General features: G+C 35.5%; 1 protein-coding gene across 1 annotated transcript; it reads left to right on the plus strand.

Annotated features, from left to right (window-relative positions):
• Positions 1–7226: 7226 nt before the first annotated feature.
• Positions 7227–8833, plus strand: LOC110884864. The gene is made up of 5 exons (XM_022132565.2): positions 7227–7576; positions 7667–7909; positions 7983–8199; positions 8337–8441; positions 8526–8833. Exons 1-5 carry the CDS (start codon positions 7370–7372, stop codon positions 8621–8623), a joined length of 870 nt encoding a protein of 289 aa, XP_021988257.1. The 5' UTR covers positions 7227–7369; the 3' UTR covers positions 8624–8833.
• Positions 8834–15587: the final 6754 nt, after the last annotated feature.

Raw genomic sequence — 15587 nt, forward strand, 5'->3', positions numbered from 1 at the left:
TTTGAAATTATTACATCTATTTAATAAAATACCAGCTCTAACAATAAACTAGATCATCTAAGTAGGAGCACGTATTTGAAGGATATAATGGTCATAAATAAACCCAAACCCACAAGTGCTGCTGCAAATCTATTGCTTGCCTGTGGAAATATGGATAATAGATGGCCATGAGAAGAATAACATTACCCTCTTGGACTAGCTCTTCAGCTTGAGAAATTGCATTTTGAACAACCAAAAGCTGTTCCATTTTGTTCATCGGTGGAGGCACTGTGACCTTAAGTTCACTGATTGAATTTCCTCCACTAAAATGTAGTGCAAGCTTTATATTAATTGCAAAAAACATGAGTAGAAATGCAAATACAAAAGCCAGCCATCCACTGTAAATGATGCCTACAAATATGAAACAGAATACTACGGATTTTGCAAATTCTTCCCAGTAATCCATCGATTCATGAAACAGATCAAACAAACAAATCGAAGGTTAAGTAGACATTACTAAATCAGATGAACATTATGCAGATTAATACTATTGATTAACATCTTACAACTCGTTCATACCATGACCACACAATTTTTTTTAAAGTCGCTCGCAACAAAAGGCAAAAGAAGAAAAAACCAAAACCAAATAATCTTCCATCAAATTAGAGATGAAGAAAAGGTACCAAATACTGAAAACAAGACTTGACGGTGGAGGTGGAGGTGGAGGTGGAGGTGGAGGTGGAGGTGGAGGTGGAGGAGGTGGTGGTGGTGGTGGTGGGGGTTAGAGAGATAGATGGGGAGAAGAAGATGAGGAGTGGCCATCTCTTTTTGGTTTATTTTTAATAACAAGGGCATTTTAGTAATTTCAGATCCACTTAAAACCAAAAACTAACCGCCATCTGCGTCAGGTACTATCCAAGAACAAAATTGCAAAAAGTTAGGGATTATAACTGTAATTTTAGAAAGTTAGGGATTAAAAGTGAAAAATAGACAAACCACAAGGACTATCCGACATTTTTCTCTTATTATATAGTGTAGATTTCACAAAACCGAAACCACTGTAACAAATATCGTGTTATGATTTGTTTTTTTTTCTTTTATGTTTTTTTCTTTTTCTACCCTTTAACTTTCATCGAAATCACCGTAACAAACATCATGTCATGATTTGTTTAATGGAACCACATGAATATTGTGGGCTTAATGGTGGGAAGAAATACGTGGTCACAGGTGTTATAAGAAATGCGTGTTAGAGCTTATGGAGAGTTAGGAATGAAGCGAAGTTCAATAACAAGCCGATAAGCATAGGAGGTATTATTAGTGAGATAAAGTCGGTGGGTTTTTTTGTAGTTAAATAGTAGAGCGAAATTGTTGAGGGTTTCTTAGGACGATTGGTGTAATTTTATAATTATGTAGTTGTTTGTTGTGTTGGTTGCCGCCTCGGTTTAAGGTTTGGCGTGTTGGTTTAATGAAGTTTACTTAAAAAAAATGTCATGAATTGTTTTTTTTTTCTTTTTCTATCCTTAACTTTCAGCATATTATCACTTTTACCCCTTAGCTTCATAAAAACTTAGTAAAATATCATTTTAATCCCCCTGAGTTTTATACGTCGGTCACATATAAAACGTTTCCGTACTTAATTTGATGTATGTTTTTGGTTGGTCTGCAATTTGGTAATACGTTTTTGTGCTTATTTTTATATATGTTTTCAGTTGGTCTGCGTTTTGTCACATATAATACGTATTCATTGGACGATATAAATTCGAGAAACTTTACGTTTCAACATTGCCGCAACGCACGATACCATTTTTATCTTAGAAAACATCTATTTTCTTACGTGCTTTATTTAAGTACATTTTGATATAAATCCAATTTAGTTTACGTTTTAACGTAAATTCAGCTCGGTAATGAGTGAGGTGAAGTATAATACGTTTTCGTGTTTATTTTATGTATGTTTTTAGTTGCTCTATGTTTTGACGTAAATTTTGCTTAGAAACGAATCAGGTCAGATATTTAACAGTACAAATTCGAGTTATTTTAGGTTTTGACACAACCACAACACACGACGGATCAAAATTCTAGTTTATAAGAAGTTTACAAGCTAATCTAAATTGTTCTTAGAATGAATAATTTAGTACTATTGTTATTATTACCAAATTACTGCTAAACGAAGTTGTTATAACCATTTTTAACTGTTTAATAAAATAATTTCAAATGTCAGACCCTTTTTGTTAAATAACTGAAAATATACTGGTACATTACCATGTTAATACTAGTAAAAAATAACCCAGGTATTAATTTAAAATCACATACAAATCGTTTGTCTTTGACCCGCATTAGTTTCATGTTAATACTAGTAAAAATAACCCATGTATTAAAATCACTTGCAAATCGTGTATCTTTTTATACATTATGATTCATGTAAGATAGCTGTCATATTTAAAAAAAAAATTAATAATATATATTCTATTAAATGAATGAAATATTGATAATATACATTCTTACGATTCATACCCTATATATTGTCGGGGAAGTTTATAAAACCGGATAATCAGAGAGGCGTTTAATCACTCTCGGATCAAATTATTTCGGTGGTTCTACCGAGTAATTCAATTGGATACAACTCTAATTGAGAAATCGAACAAACAATATGTGTATTGATGAATTTGTAATTGAACCGGAAAGAGCGACCAAGAATTGTGTATTCGAATTTTGGGATTGAATTGCAGATAACTACATCTGGGCAGTTATAATTCAAATTTTAAAAAATTGCCTTAAACTACCTTTATTTTTGTTTAAAATATGACGAAATTTTTAGAAAAATAATTTTCTAAGCATTTTCCCTAAATCAATTTAATTAAAATAAACCCAACAAGGGGTTGCCGCCTCTTGGACCCTGCTCCCAAGGGCGCTGCTCCCGGACACCTGCCAAGGGGGCGTTGTCCCCTTAGAACCCCTATTCAGGGCTCCGCCCAAATACTTGGAATTATAACAGCTCGAACAAGTGTGCACTCCCGCACCTTCTAACTTGTTCGAACATTCCCTTTGGTTACAAAGTTACTCCCGATTACAGTAAAATATCTCTAACACACACACACACTCACACACATCAAAGGGCTTGTAGTGTATATATATATATATATATATATATATATATATATATATATATATATATATATATATATATATATATATATATATATATATATATCCTTAACAACAAACCAGTATCTAAACCACTTGATACTATTACACTACAAGCCCTTTGATGATATCCACATTTTATAGATGCAGAATTAATACTTAGAGAAAGATTATTGTATTAGAGGAAAGAATTGCACGTAGTGTAGGAGACAAGTTTAATACTTGATTTGCAAGATCAATGGTTGAGATTAAGTGGTCCTCAAATATAGAATTCACGTAACTAAAAACAAGAGAAACAAGTGAAGAAAAGAGTAAAATAGGAAAATCTAATATTGTTAACTCATAAACCCACTTCCACTTATAACTTTTTCATACATTAATATTTTTTTTTATAAAAATTACACCGTATTAACGAGCATTTCATTCCCTTTAATTAGAGCAGCATATTGCAATATTTTTCTTTAAAAAAATTTGCAGGATTTTGAATACCCAGGGTGATTACGTGATTTTAAATACCCAGTAAGTGACTACGTGATTTTGAATACCCATTACGTGATTACTTGATTTCATTATAGTATTTTATGTGAAACCCCAGTAAGTGATTACGTAATTACGTAACAATAGTTGACTATGTATTATTACGTGATTACATGATTTTAAATACCCATTTCATGATTACGTGATTTCATTATAGTATTTATGTAAAACCCCACGTAATAAAGCATAAACAATCAAGTTCATATTATTAAATGTATAATCACGTAATAAGCGTAATTGTATTACATTAATTATAACAAATCATATTGAATGTGTAATCACATAATGAATTTACATTGAATGCGTAATGATTTATGTTGAATGTGTAATCACGTAAAGGGTATTCAAACATCACGTAATCATGTACCGGGTATTCAAAATCACGTAATAGGTTCTGAGTATTCAAACACGTAATGGGTACTTGTTATTCAAAATCACGTAATGGGTATTTAAAGTCCTGTAAATTATTTTTAAGAACACTATAGCAATAGGCTGCTCGAATTAAAGGGAATGAGGGTGGAGTTATTGTAAAAAAGACCAAAAGTGTGAGAAAGGTAAGAAAGAATCTCAACCATTAGATCTAAATTAATTGAAAAGGGTATGATTGTAAATGCACTAACAAATTCAAATATGGTAATCCTTGATTTAAGGATTTGGAGAGAGAAAATCCTTGATTTAAGGAATTATAACCGTCCATAATATCATTCATTTTAACACCATTCAGTAAATGTTCAATTCATGGTGTCTTTACAAAAATAATAGAACACCATTCAGTAAACAAAAAACACCATTCAGAAATAAAATAACACCCTTCAGGAACAAAAAACACTATCTAGTAAACAAAAAATAACATCATTCAGTAAACAAAATAACACCATTCAGTAAATAATATAACACCATTCAGTACAAGAATATAACACCATTCAGTAAATAAATATAACACCATTCAGAAAAAAAAAACACCATTCAGAAACAAAAAAACACCATTCAGAAAAGATAACACCATTCAGTAAGATAACACCATTCAGTACAAGAATATAACACCATTTAGAAAATAAATATAACACCATTCAGAAAAAGAAAAAAACACCATTCAGAAAAAGATAACACCATTCAGTAAAAATAACACCATTCATAAAAGATAACACCATTCAGTAAAAAATAACACCATTCAGTTAAAAAAAACACCATTCAGAAAATAAAAAAAACACCATTCAGTACACAAAATAACACCATTCATTACAAGATATAACACCATTCAGTAAAGAAAAAAATAACACCTCTGTATCATCTTCTCCACTTCCGGCACCACCACTGCCACTTCCGGCACCACCACTGCCACTTCCGGCACCGCCACTGCTGCACCATCGATAATTTTCCTACCACGTAACTACACATCTCGCCGTCGCCGCTGCCGCTTGCAGTCACTTTCCTCCGAGCGTCGGACCGTAATTCCCCATCGGACATCAACATCGCCCGTCGTCGGCCTTCGTTCCTCAGCCGTCTTCTTCAGTCTCCGATCAACAGTCGTCGGCCTTCGTTCCTCAGCCGTCTTCTTCAGTCTCCGATCAACACCCTTCACACCGGAAACCCAAACCGTCGCTGGTTCAGATCAAAATCCATCTTCTTCGCTACTCAAGAAGAAAGAGAGAGAAAGATCTCTCTGATCGTGCGATTGGAGAGAGAGAGAGAGATTATAGGGAATTTGATTACAGTTACCTATTTTGAATGGATCTAAAAGACTTTATTACCCCTATAATTTTCAATTCAGTCCAAAAAATAAAACAAATTTTATAATTTGGTCCCTATTAATCTAAACCATTAGATCAAAAATCTAATGGTGTAGATTCTTTCTTATCCTTCTCACACTTTTAGTCTTTTTTACAGGATCCTAACTGAAATGCTCGTTAATACGATTTAGTTTTTTTTTTTAAAATATTAATGTATAAAAAAGTTATAGCCGTTTGAAAATCAAAAAGGAAACTAGTTGAAAGGATAAAAGACCATCATACTCTTCCTCCTTAAATTGAACAAAACAAATGTGTGGTCATAATTCTCTCCTATACTTCCTCTCTTATTCAATCGGTGATGAAGCATCCACACATGTGGTGGTGGTGGTGGGTTGAAGGTGGAGGTGGTGGTGGTGGTGAGTTTTAGAGAGAGAGAAGGAGAGGAGAATATGAAGAAAACGAGGGGTGGGCTTATTTATTATTATTATTATTTTTAACTGTTTAGGGGCAATCTAGTAATTTCGCACATATTTAACTAAAAAACTTAACATAAATTAATGATAAAGATCACACACAAAAATTACAACTATTAAGATCAAATATGTAATTATTGAACCACGTAACTAAATCTGTAATATTTGCAAAACAGATGACCTACTAGACATTTAACTCGTATAATAATATTCACCCACCTTTAGACCACCCGTAGTGGGGCGGTATTTTTAAAAAAAATTGAAAAAAAAAACGCCCAAAACGCCGGACCCCCATTACATAGGGCGTTATAAGGCGTTTTTTTTTTTTTTGAAAAAAAAGGTAACCAACGATTTACTAACAACGCCCAAAACAACTTGCATGTGACCAATGGGAGTGGTCCAAGGTTTGACTGGCCAGTGATAAATAGTTATCTTTTTTTTTTTTCCCTTTTTAATGATTGGAAGGGGCATTATTTGGGCATTATTCCCATTACGTCACTTTTGTAATAACGTCCCATGCTAACTTTTTTTTTTTTTTTTTTTTTGAACGGCCAACAAAAATTATTTTATTAATCACAGGGATAACAACATGTTAGCCCACACCAGTACATACGCCAAAAATCAAAATATAAATTACAAACACCTCCTCGCTATATCGAAATTACACCACTCTTCCCATGTTAAATCCTTTATTGATGAACGATTCCCAACCCATAAGAAACTTAAATGTTTGATTTCCGTCGTCATACGTTCCAAATACACCTGCTTTCCCCTGAATATCAAATCATTTCTGCTTCTCCATATTACCCACATCGACACTTGTATAATTGCGTATACTAACTTTCTCCATTTTTCCGTACCTCGGACATTTTTATGCCAATCCAACAGGTCTTTTGACCTGAAAGCATAAATGCTTGATATTCTGCACCATTGTGAAACAAAGCTCCATACATGTTGTGCCTTTTCACAGCTCACGAACAAATGGTCCCCATCTTCTTCATGTAGATCGCACATTCTACACCAAAGCTGGCCTGAAATCGCATTCCTTTGTGCTAATGCAGCTAGAGTTGGCAGCCGATTCAAGGAGATTCGCCAAGCTAAAAAGTTTACTGATTCATCCAGCTCCTTCACATGCTAACTAGACTGTCACGTATCGAATAATGCCCTATAATAGAGGCATTATTTTGTTTAACCACGTGTTTTTATACTACACGACTTTTACCCGGATGCACCTCTCCATTCCAGAAAAGCAAAACTAAAAACCGCTTGCTCCTTCACATGCCATCACAACCGCGTGTATCCTACCTCTCAACTTGTAGGGTTCCCTCGCTCCCTGTATTAAATATCCCACACCACTTTTCCCTCTCTCCCATGTTCTCTCTCAAGGGTCCACCAGAAGAGAAAAAGCAGGCAACCACGACCTACGACTCTGCTCTATAATTATCCTTCAACAAGAAGCAAACATCCTCTACTTATTCTTCTCCTTCTTCTTCACTCTCCTTTTCCATTATGGAACAAGACGGCAAGTTTTGGCTGCCTGCTGAGTTTTTGGATGAAGAAGAAGAAGTTGTGGTTATGGATGGAAGAAAGGTGCAGTCTGGTTTGACTTCTCCCGAGACCGAGAGTGATGAAGAAGATTACCTTAACGAGCTATCGAGAAAGCTTGCTCGCTCTGCTCTTGAAGATGATTTATGGAAAACGCAATCAGAATCCAAGGTTTGATTTTCTGTTACATTTCATCAATTGTGGAAACGATTTGTTTACTAGTTCGTTTCTTGATTGTATTTTTTTTATATATTGTGGCAGTCGTCGAGTAGGGTTATGGCGGGGTCGCCGCAATCAACACTATGTGGTAACCTTGTTTCAAGCAGAGGAAGCTCTAACTGCCCTTCGCCATTGAGTCGTCAAGTGGAGTCGTCTTGGGATGTTCTGTGTGCTGCCGCAGGTGAGATTGCGAGGTTGAGACTCATGGAAGATGCTCCTTTCAAACTCCAACCACCTCCGAGCCCTAACCCTCCTCACTTTCACCAAATTCAAGCTGCTGCTCAAGTAAGCCCCAAAATCAGTATTAACCTAGCTAGCTATCCATTTCTGTAATTCATTCTGATATTTTTTTTTAAAGCTGAAGAAGCAACAGCAGCAGCAGTACCAGCAATTGGTTCGGGGAATGAAGGCGCCGTTAGCTGCTTGGCCAACCCTACAACAATCTCAGCCGCCATCTGGTTCGGGTATGAGGGCTGTTTTTCTTGGTAACCCTAACCGGAAACGAGAATGTATTGGTACTGGTGTGTTCTTGCCTCGACAAGTCGGAGCCCCCACCGAGTCCCGCAAGAAAAGAGGTTTCAAATTTGTGTTAAATTCTTTGTTTGTACTAAATTTTAACCAACATGTTTTACTTTACTGGTCAACATGTTTTTTGACCCTCGGTCTGTCCTGTTTTGTTATTTTGAATATATTTTTACTGATTTGGTTATAGGATGTTCGACTGTGTTGCTTCCCGATAGAGTTGTACATGCTTTGAATCTGAATCTCCAACAGCAGACTCGGTCTTCTACTGGTGGACTAGCCCGTCATGACTACGGTAAACCTCCAATTGAACTGGTTACTAATGAAACAAGTATATATAGGAGTTGATTTTTTGATGCCTTTCTTTCTTTCTTTGCAGACGCAGAAATGAGATACCGAAACAATGTGTTGATGGCGGAGCAGAGGCGGCAACAGGCGGAGATCGATCTCCGGCTACCGCAGGAGTGGACGTATTGACTAGGGGGTTTGGATTATTAGGATAGGGTAGAAGAAGGGGGGAAGGAATAATGTTGTGGAGTAGAAAGATGGCAACAACAAAATGGTCGGCTTTTGTTATATGATATGATATTTTTGTTTGGGGGTGGAGTGATGAAAGAAATAACAAGGGTTTTTATTGTTATATTATTTATTTATTAAATTAATAATATTTTGATATATGAGTTGACATTCTTTTATGTTTAGATTAGCTGTGTTTTTTCTAGAAAAAGCTTGTAGGAATCAAAATTCCAATCTCACATGGGTGGTGGGATGGTTATAAATAATTGAGGTTCACTATTCTATCCATATCTTGTTGTTTGGCAAATTATAATAACAACCGATAACCGGAAAAATTATGCCATTATCAATAGTTCAAATACTACTAACTGGACTCCTCTCTATAGTAATAAATTGGAAAAAGATGAGAGGAAACAATAAAAACACCCTTGCTGTTTGACAAATTATAATAACTGATAACCGGAAAAATTATGCCATTATCAATAGTTCAAATACTACTAATTGGACTCCCTATAGTAATAAATTCTATATAATATAGAGAGAGAAATACTGGAAACAATAAAAACATAGTTACATTGGAATTTTTATAAAAGAGAAAGTATAGATATTAAAATAAACCTCTACATTTAGAGGCTCATATCTAAGCCTCTATATATTGAGATATAGATAGAGAGTTGGATGTGTGAAAGTTTTGAAAAGTAAACATAATTTTGAGAAAGATGTTTTTTAATTAAATTATATAGATGGAAATAGAGGTTCTAATGTGAATGCTCTAAGGTGATCCGTAGTGGGGCGCTATGCCCGGAGATGGCGCCGGAAAAACGCCCCAAACACCAAAACTCATAGCGCTATAAATGAAAAATGGGGGTGTGGCGCGAGAATTATAGCGGCGTGATTTTTTAGATTGTTTGAATTTTTTTTTTATTTTCTGGTTTTCTCCTCTGCAATTATACATACATATATGCTCTGTTTCTTTCTGTTTGTTGCAGGTATTGAAGAAGGAAGAAGAGTTTATAATTGGTCCCTACAAAATTGATTTTTAAACATATTTGGTCCCTGCAATTAAACATATTTCAGTTTTTTAATTAATTTTCTGTTTTTATTTATTTGCAGTTTTTTTTATTTATTTTCTACTTTTATTCTAGTTTAATGTTTTTATTTTATTTTATTATACTCTTTTTTTTTATTTAATGAAATGATTTTTAATTTTAAACAACTTAGAAATTAATTAAAAAAATGAAAATTAAAATAATGAGTAATGATGACAAAGGGGCTTTATGACTACGACCACAACTTGCATAACGCCCCATAAAGCCCCGTGGTGACGTGGCATGCCACATGTCGCATAATGTGACACCCCAGGAAAACCAGTGAACGATATAACTTACCTAGCTTCCTCAGTGAGTGCGTACCAAATTTCGGGACGAAATTTCTTTTAAGTTGGGGATAATGTGACAACTCGAATTTCCAAGATTCTATTTCGCATTTATTGCACGTTCTTGTATTATTTAGTTAATTGATTTCACAGTTAGTTGTTATGAAATTGTATATGTTTTGATACAATGAAGTGTGTTGTGTGACTTTGCATGGTTGTTTGTTAATTGTGATAGACTTGTCAAATATGTGAACTTGGTGGTGAAACTGTGAAATTGATTGAGATGGTGTACCTTTGTAAAATAGAATAATTGAGGGTGTGAAGAGTTATTAGTGAAAACTTAATTATACTTAACCCTAATCCCCTTTTCACTAATCATCCTCTCAAAATCAAAACACGTACTTGTAACTCTCTAATCCTCTAGCAAGCATCATCACCATCATCATTGGCACAAGATAATCATCACACTTGATTCCTCTTTCTCTAGAATCATTCAAGGTAATTGTTAATGACTGTGCGTTGATTATTTGATTGTATCAATTCTTGACTAATTGTTGATTGGTTGATGCTTATAAAACCTTAGTTCTTCATGTGATAGGTTGTGATTTTGATTTGATTCTGAATTATTGATGATAATGATTGGTCGTATGATTGATAGATGGTTCCTGTAATGATATAGTTTGATTATTGTTGATCATGAGTGGATTGATTATGATTCTGCCGTCACTGTGTTTGATATTAGGGTTAGAAACCAAGAGAAATGTAACTGATTTGATTCATTTGATTCTGTATTGGAACTCACGATTTCTGTCAGAGTTTCGTAACCTTGATTCTAGTTGTCTGAGTTTTGTGCATGATTGAATTGTCTGAGTTTAATATGATATCACATTTCCGAGTTTAATATGATGTAGTGTGTCTGAGTTTAATATGATATCACATGTCCGAGTATTAGCATTGTCATGTAACCGAGTTTCATAAACACAATGTGGTCCGAGTTTAATGGGGCAGCCTATGTCCGAGTATACTTTGATGTTCCTTGCCCAAGTTTGTTTATTATCTTGCTGGTCCGAGCTTCTCAATATATGATAGGTGTCCGAGTTTTCATGGCAGCCCCCACACATGCATGGACCGAGTTTGAGAAACTCACATGGTCCGACTTTATTGCCTGTGCATTGTCCGAGTTTAATCCCTTAAATGCTGTCCGAGTTTATTGTTAATTGAGGGTCCGAGTTTATTGTTAAATGATGACCGAGTTTATTGTTAAGTGATGACCGAGTTTATTGTTAAGTGATGACCGAGTTTACTTGTTAAGTGATGTCCAAGTTTGGTGAGCCTCCCTTGGTCCGAATTTTATAAGCACAAAACAAGTTGTCCGAACTTCTTATCAAGTGAAGAAGGTCCGAGTTTGGATCCTCATGTGGTCCGACTTTCAAACAGGGGAAACCCCCCCCCCCCCCTACACTTGTCTGATATTGTGTAACTGTCTGATGCTGTGTAATTATCTGATGATGTGTAACTACCTGATATTGTGTAATGATCAATTTGAAACAAGTAGCTGCATGATATATTATGCTAATTCTGTTAAGCTGTGTATGACACTTTGATTCCCTGACTTCGTTAAACATGTGAAGTATTTACACTGTTAAATGTATAAAGCGTGTTAACAGTGGCCACTAGAATAATATACACGTAAGATTAGACCGTGAAATCAGGGACGCTACGCATGAATTACGTGAATAGGATTGACTGTTTACATGATGTATGATTCTATGTGAGTAATTGTACGATATTGAATGCGACGGTATGATCCTGCATGTGTGAACATTATATGTAATATCATCGTATACACAATAAACACACAAAGCACCGTTGCATGAATATTGAGGATTTGGAAACCCTAATTGAATGAATCGTGTGCAATATATCCTAGGTCTTGGGTAACGGACTTAGAGATTTATAAACCCTAGAAGCAATAACATACCGAGCAAACCAAGGTGAGTTCACACAGCCAAGGCATGGGGTTCCCAGGGTGGGAATGGGATTTGATTATTTACTGGTACTTATCTATACGGGAACGTAGTGATGTGATTTGATGAACTATTGTACATACTCCACTGTTAGAACTACTACTAGACTAGTAACACTTATTGAACTGATCTTCGCACACCTGCCAAGGGTTGGCCGCGATATTATGACTGACTTCGCACACCTGCCTTTGGAAGGCCGCGAACTGTAATTTACTATTCTTCGCACACCTGCCTGGTAGGCCGCGATACAGGTAAACCTAGTCTAGAATATACGGGATGAACATCCCCCTAATATCTTCGCATACCTGCCTGGGAGGCCGCGATGGAAACTAATACGATACACGACATAACGAACGAACATACTACTACTCACACTATACTATTACTGAACTGTTAACTGTGAACTCGCTCAACTAGTTGTTGATCCTCTGTTACATGCCTTGCAGGACATTAGGTACATATGGAGCTTGCATAGGGAGGAGCAGGTCGTTGTGGAGATTGGATCGTGGATGTTATGTTATACTTACAACACTTGAACTATTTACATACATTGGATATCATTATTACGCTTCCGCTACTTAAATTATGTTTTGTTGGAACATCAATCGTATTGAATAATTGGTTTACATTTATTATACTTGACATTAACTACATGTTCGATATGATTGGTGGCTTGATCCTGGTCAGTCACGCTCCCAAGCGGTGATACTCCGCAGGTGGATTTTGGGGGTGTGACACATAACGCCCCTAAAAGCGCCTTATGACTACGGATGGCCTAAGAGCATTTAGATTTGAGCCTCCATCTTCATCTATATATTTAAAAAAAAGCACATTTTTCTTTAAATTTTTGTATGTTTCTCAGAAAGTTCCCACATTCGACTCTCTATCTCTATCATATTCACAAACACTTAGTTTTTCTCTTTCTTATACATTCACAAAAAAAATATAAAGGTTTATTATATACGTCTTTAAATATAGAGGTGTACTTTAGTTTTCTCTAAAGTATTTTCCGTTATAGAGAATCCATTGTAGTAGTGTTTTAGTTATGTTCTTTATTTTTTTCCTCTATACTATAAAGAAATGATAAATATAAAGGTTCCAATGTGAATTCTCTAACTAATGGAATTGGTTAGAACGCTACTTACGTTGTTCGTCGGTTGAAAGACATAGATCATCGGAAGCTAGATTCAAATCGTTAAACGTTACTTTCGGACTCATTCATTTTGTTTTTTGGAATGCAAGTGTACCTTAAATGTATGGTGACAAATTTAAACAACTTGGCTTACGGTCGGACCTCGTTGATACGAGGTTAACATATTTATTTATATATTAGTTGTTAATAATCACATAATATTTGTATTACTAACACTTTACTATTGTTTACTTTTTATGGTGATTTTAACTTATTAAATGCTTATCATTGTTTTATTTTTAATAACCAAAAAAGCTACTTGTTTTTATGTTTTTTTTTTTTTTTTAATTTGTTTTGTTTTGTTTTGGTGGGAGTAGAATAATAATTGCTTAAAGTAGAAGATTTATGATTGGTGAGTTGTAGGAAGAGTGGGGTTTCCAATGAGCTGTCGATAAGTTGTACAACACAAAATGCAATCACGCCTTTGATCTTGCTTTCCCTCTAATCTTACACTTTCACACATGAGCTATTATTACTATAAAACTATCAAATCAAGTTGAGAACCGGGGCCGGTTAAAATTAATTAGAATTTTAACCGCTCTTTTTTTACTCTCGTCATAACCAGTCTCAAACCCGGTCCCGGGAGGGCAAAATCGATTACAAGATCCGATTGCAAACCAAATTGGTTTTAATAAGTAGAGTAGAATCTTTTGGATCGGACATGTTGGTCAACGAATCAAAATGGATCTAGCTGGGTTGAACCGTAGAAACACTTTTGTTATAAGTTTTTTTTTTTTTTTTTTTTTTTTTTTTTTTTTTGGCAAATTTCTTTTATTCCTATAGTCTGTGAGACTTGAACTCAATATCTCCGTCTCCCAAGATGTTTAAAGGCTTTTTGCCTTTGCCAATGGACCACCACCCATTGGTACTTTTATTATAAGTGATTAACAAAAGTATGATATTATATAATTTTTATATGAAGGGATTTTAAATGTTTTATGCATTACAAACACATTTTATCTCTGTTTTGACATATAAATGACTTATCGACTCGTCATTTGTTTAACTATATTTTATTCTGATTAAATATAACTCATAAGTGAAAGTGACATAAAAGTAGATACAACCACATTATTATTTGGACAAAGATGATGGAAGGAGTTAATGTTTGGTATGGTAGATAGAACACACAAGTACATTAGAAGAAGGAATTGGTAAGAGGTTTACAAGTGTGAGAATTGAGATGTCCCTCTAGGGGGCCCTTCGAATGGTCCTAGCCCACATCACCATTTAGACGTCCTAATCAAAGTTTCGGACAGTCAGATTGGTTTGAATATAAGATTCTCAGTTGGTTGTAAAAACCATGTGATGTCATAACTTACTTTTTTTTACGATTGATTTTATTAGAAACACAGTAGCAAGAAGCTAGAAAGAATAAAGGAGAAAACAAAACATTACAGCACATTGAAACTACACCAATCAGACCAATTTAAAGAGTGCATTTTCGCTCTGTTTTTTTATCCAGAGGAAGCTTGTGACTTTGATTTTGGCTGAGAGTGTAGAGATGTCCACCCGTTTACTGTTGAAGATCACTTCATTGCGTAGTTTCCAAATATTCTAGCAAGCGATTAAAACGATGGCGTGAGCCAACTTTTTCTTTGCAGCTGGCCCAGAGACGTAGTGGTGAGCATGAAGCAGGTATGCAGCGGTGAAAGCAAAGATGGGTGGGATTTTTAGCCACCCCGACACCATTTGCCATACTACGGCGCTGACCAGACATGACGTGAAGATATGATCGGCTGATTCTTCATTTTCGCCACAAAAAGGACATGCAGTGGATGCCATGATGATGTTCTTCTAGCTAGAGCGGCTCTTGTAGGATGTCGATCCAAGTTCAGTCTCCACCCGAAGATGTTAACTTTGTGAGGAATCCACGCATTCCATTCGAATGTATTCGCTTCTGGATGTTGCAGATCTTTGTTGAGTAGAGCTTTAACCGATTTTACCGAGAATGCCCTTGAAGAATCAGACGTCCATACCCATTTGTCTTTGGAATCAGACAACGTCGTCTGTGAGATATGCTTGTTAGCACTGCAAGATCAGTCGTTTCCTGCTGCGAGAAAGGCTCATGGTACCAGCACCACGTCGTTGTAGGTGCATCGCTAGTACTCGATCGCTGAATTCTATCCCGGACGCTGCAACCCTTGAATTTTTCCAGCGAGCATAGTGTCAGAATTTAACTTTCAACAGTGGTTCAATAGCCCAAACGTCGGTCCAAAATTGAGTGTCGGCGCCGTTCCCCACTTTACAGTTGATATGATGGCTAAGATGAATGTCTTTATCCTGAAGGGCCGATTCTTTTTTTTTTATTGTGTTATTCCATACACCCGA

This window comes from Helianthus annuus, chromosome 10, assembly GCF_002127325.2.
Source record: "Helianthus annuus cultivar XRQ/B chromosome 10, HanXRQr2.0-SUNRISE, whole genome shotgun sequence".
NCBI lineage: Eukaryota > Viridiplantae > Streptophyta > Magnoliopsida > Asterales > Asteraceae > Helianthus > Helianthus annuus.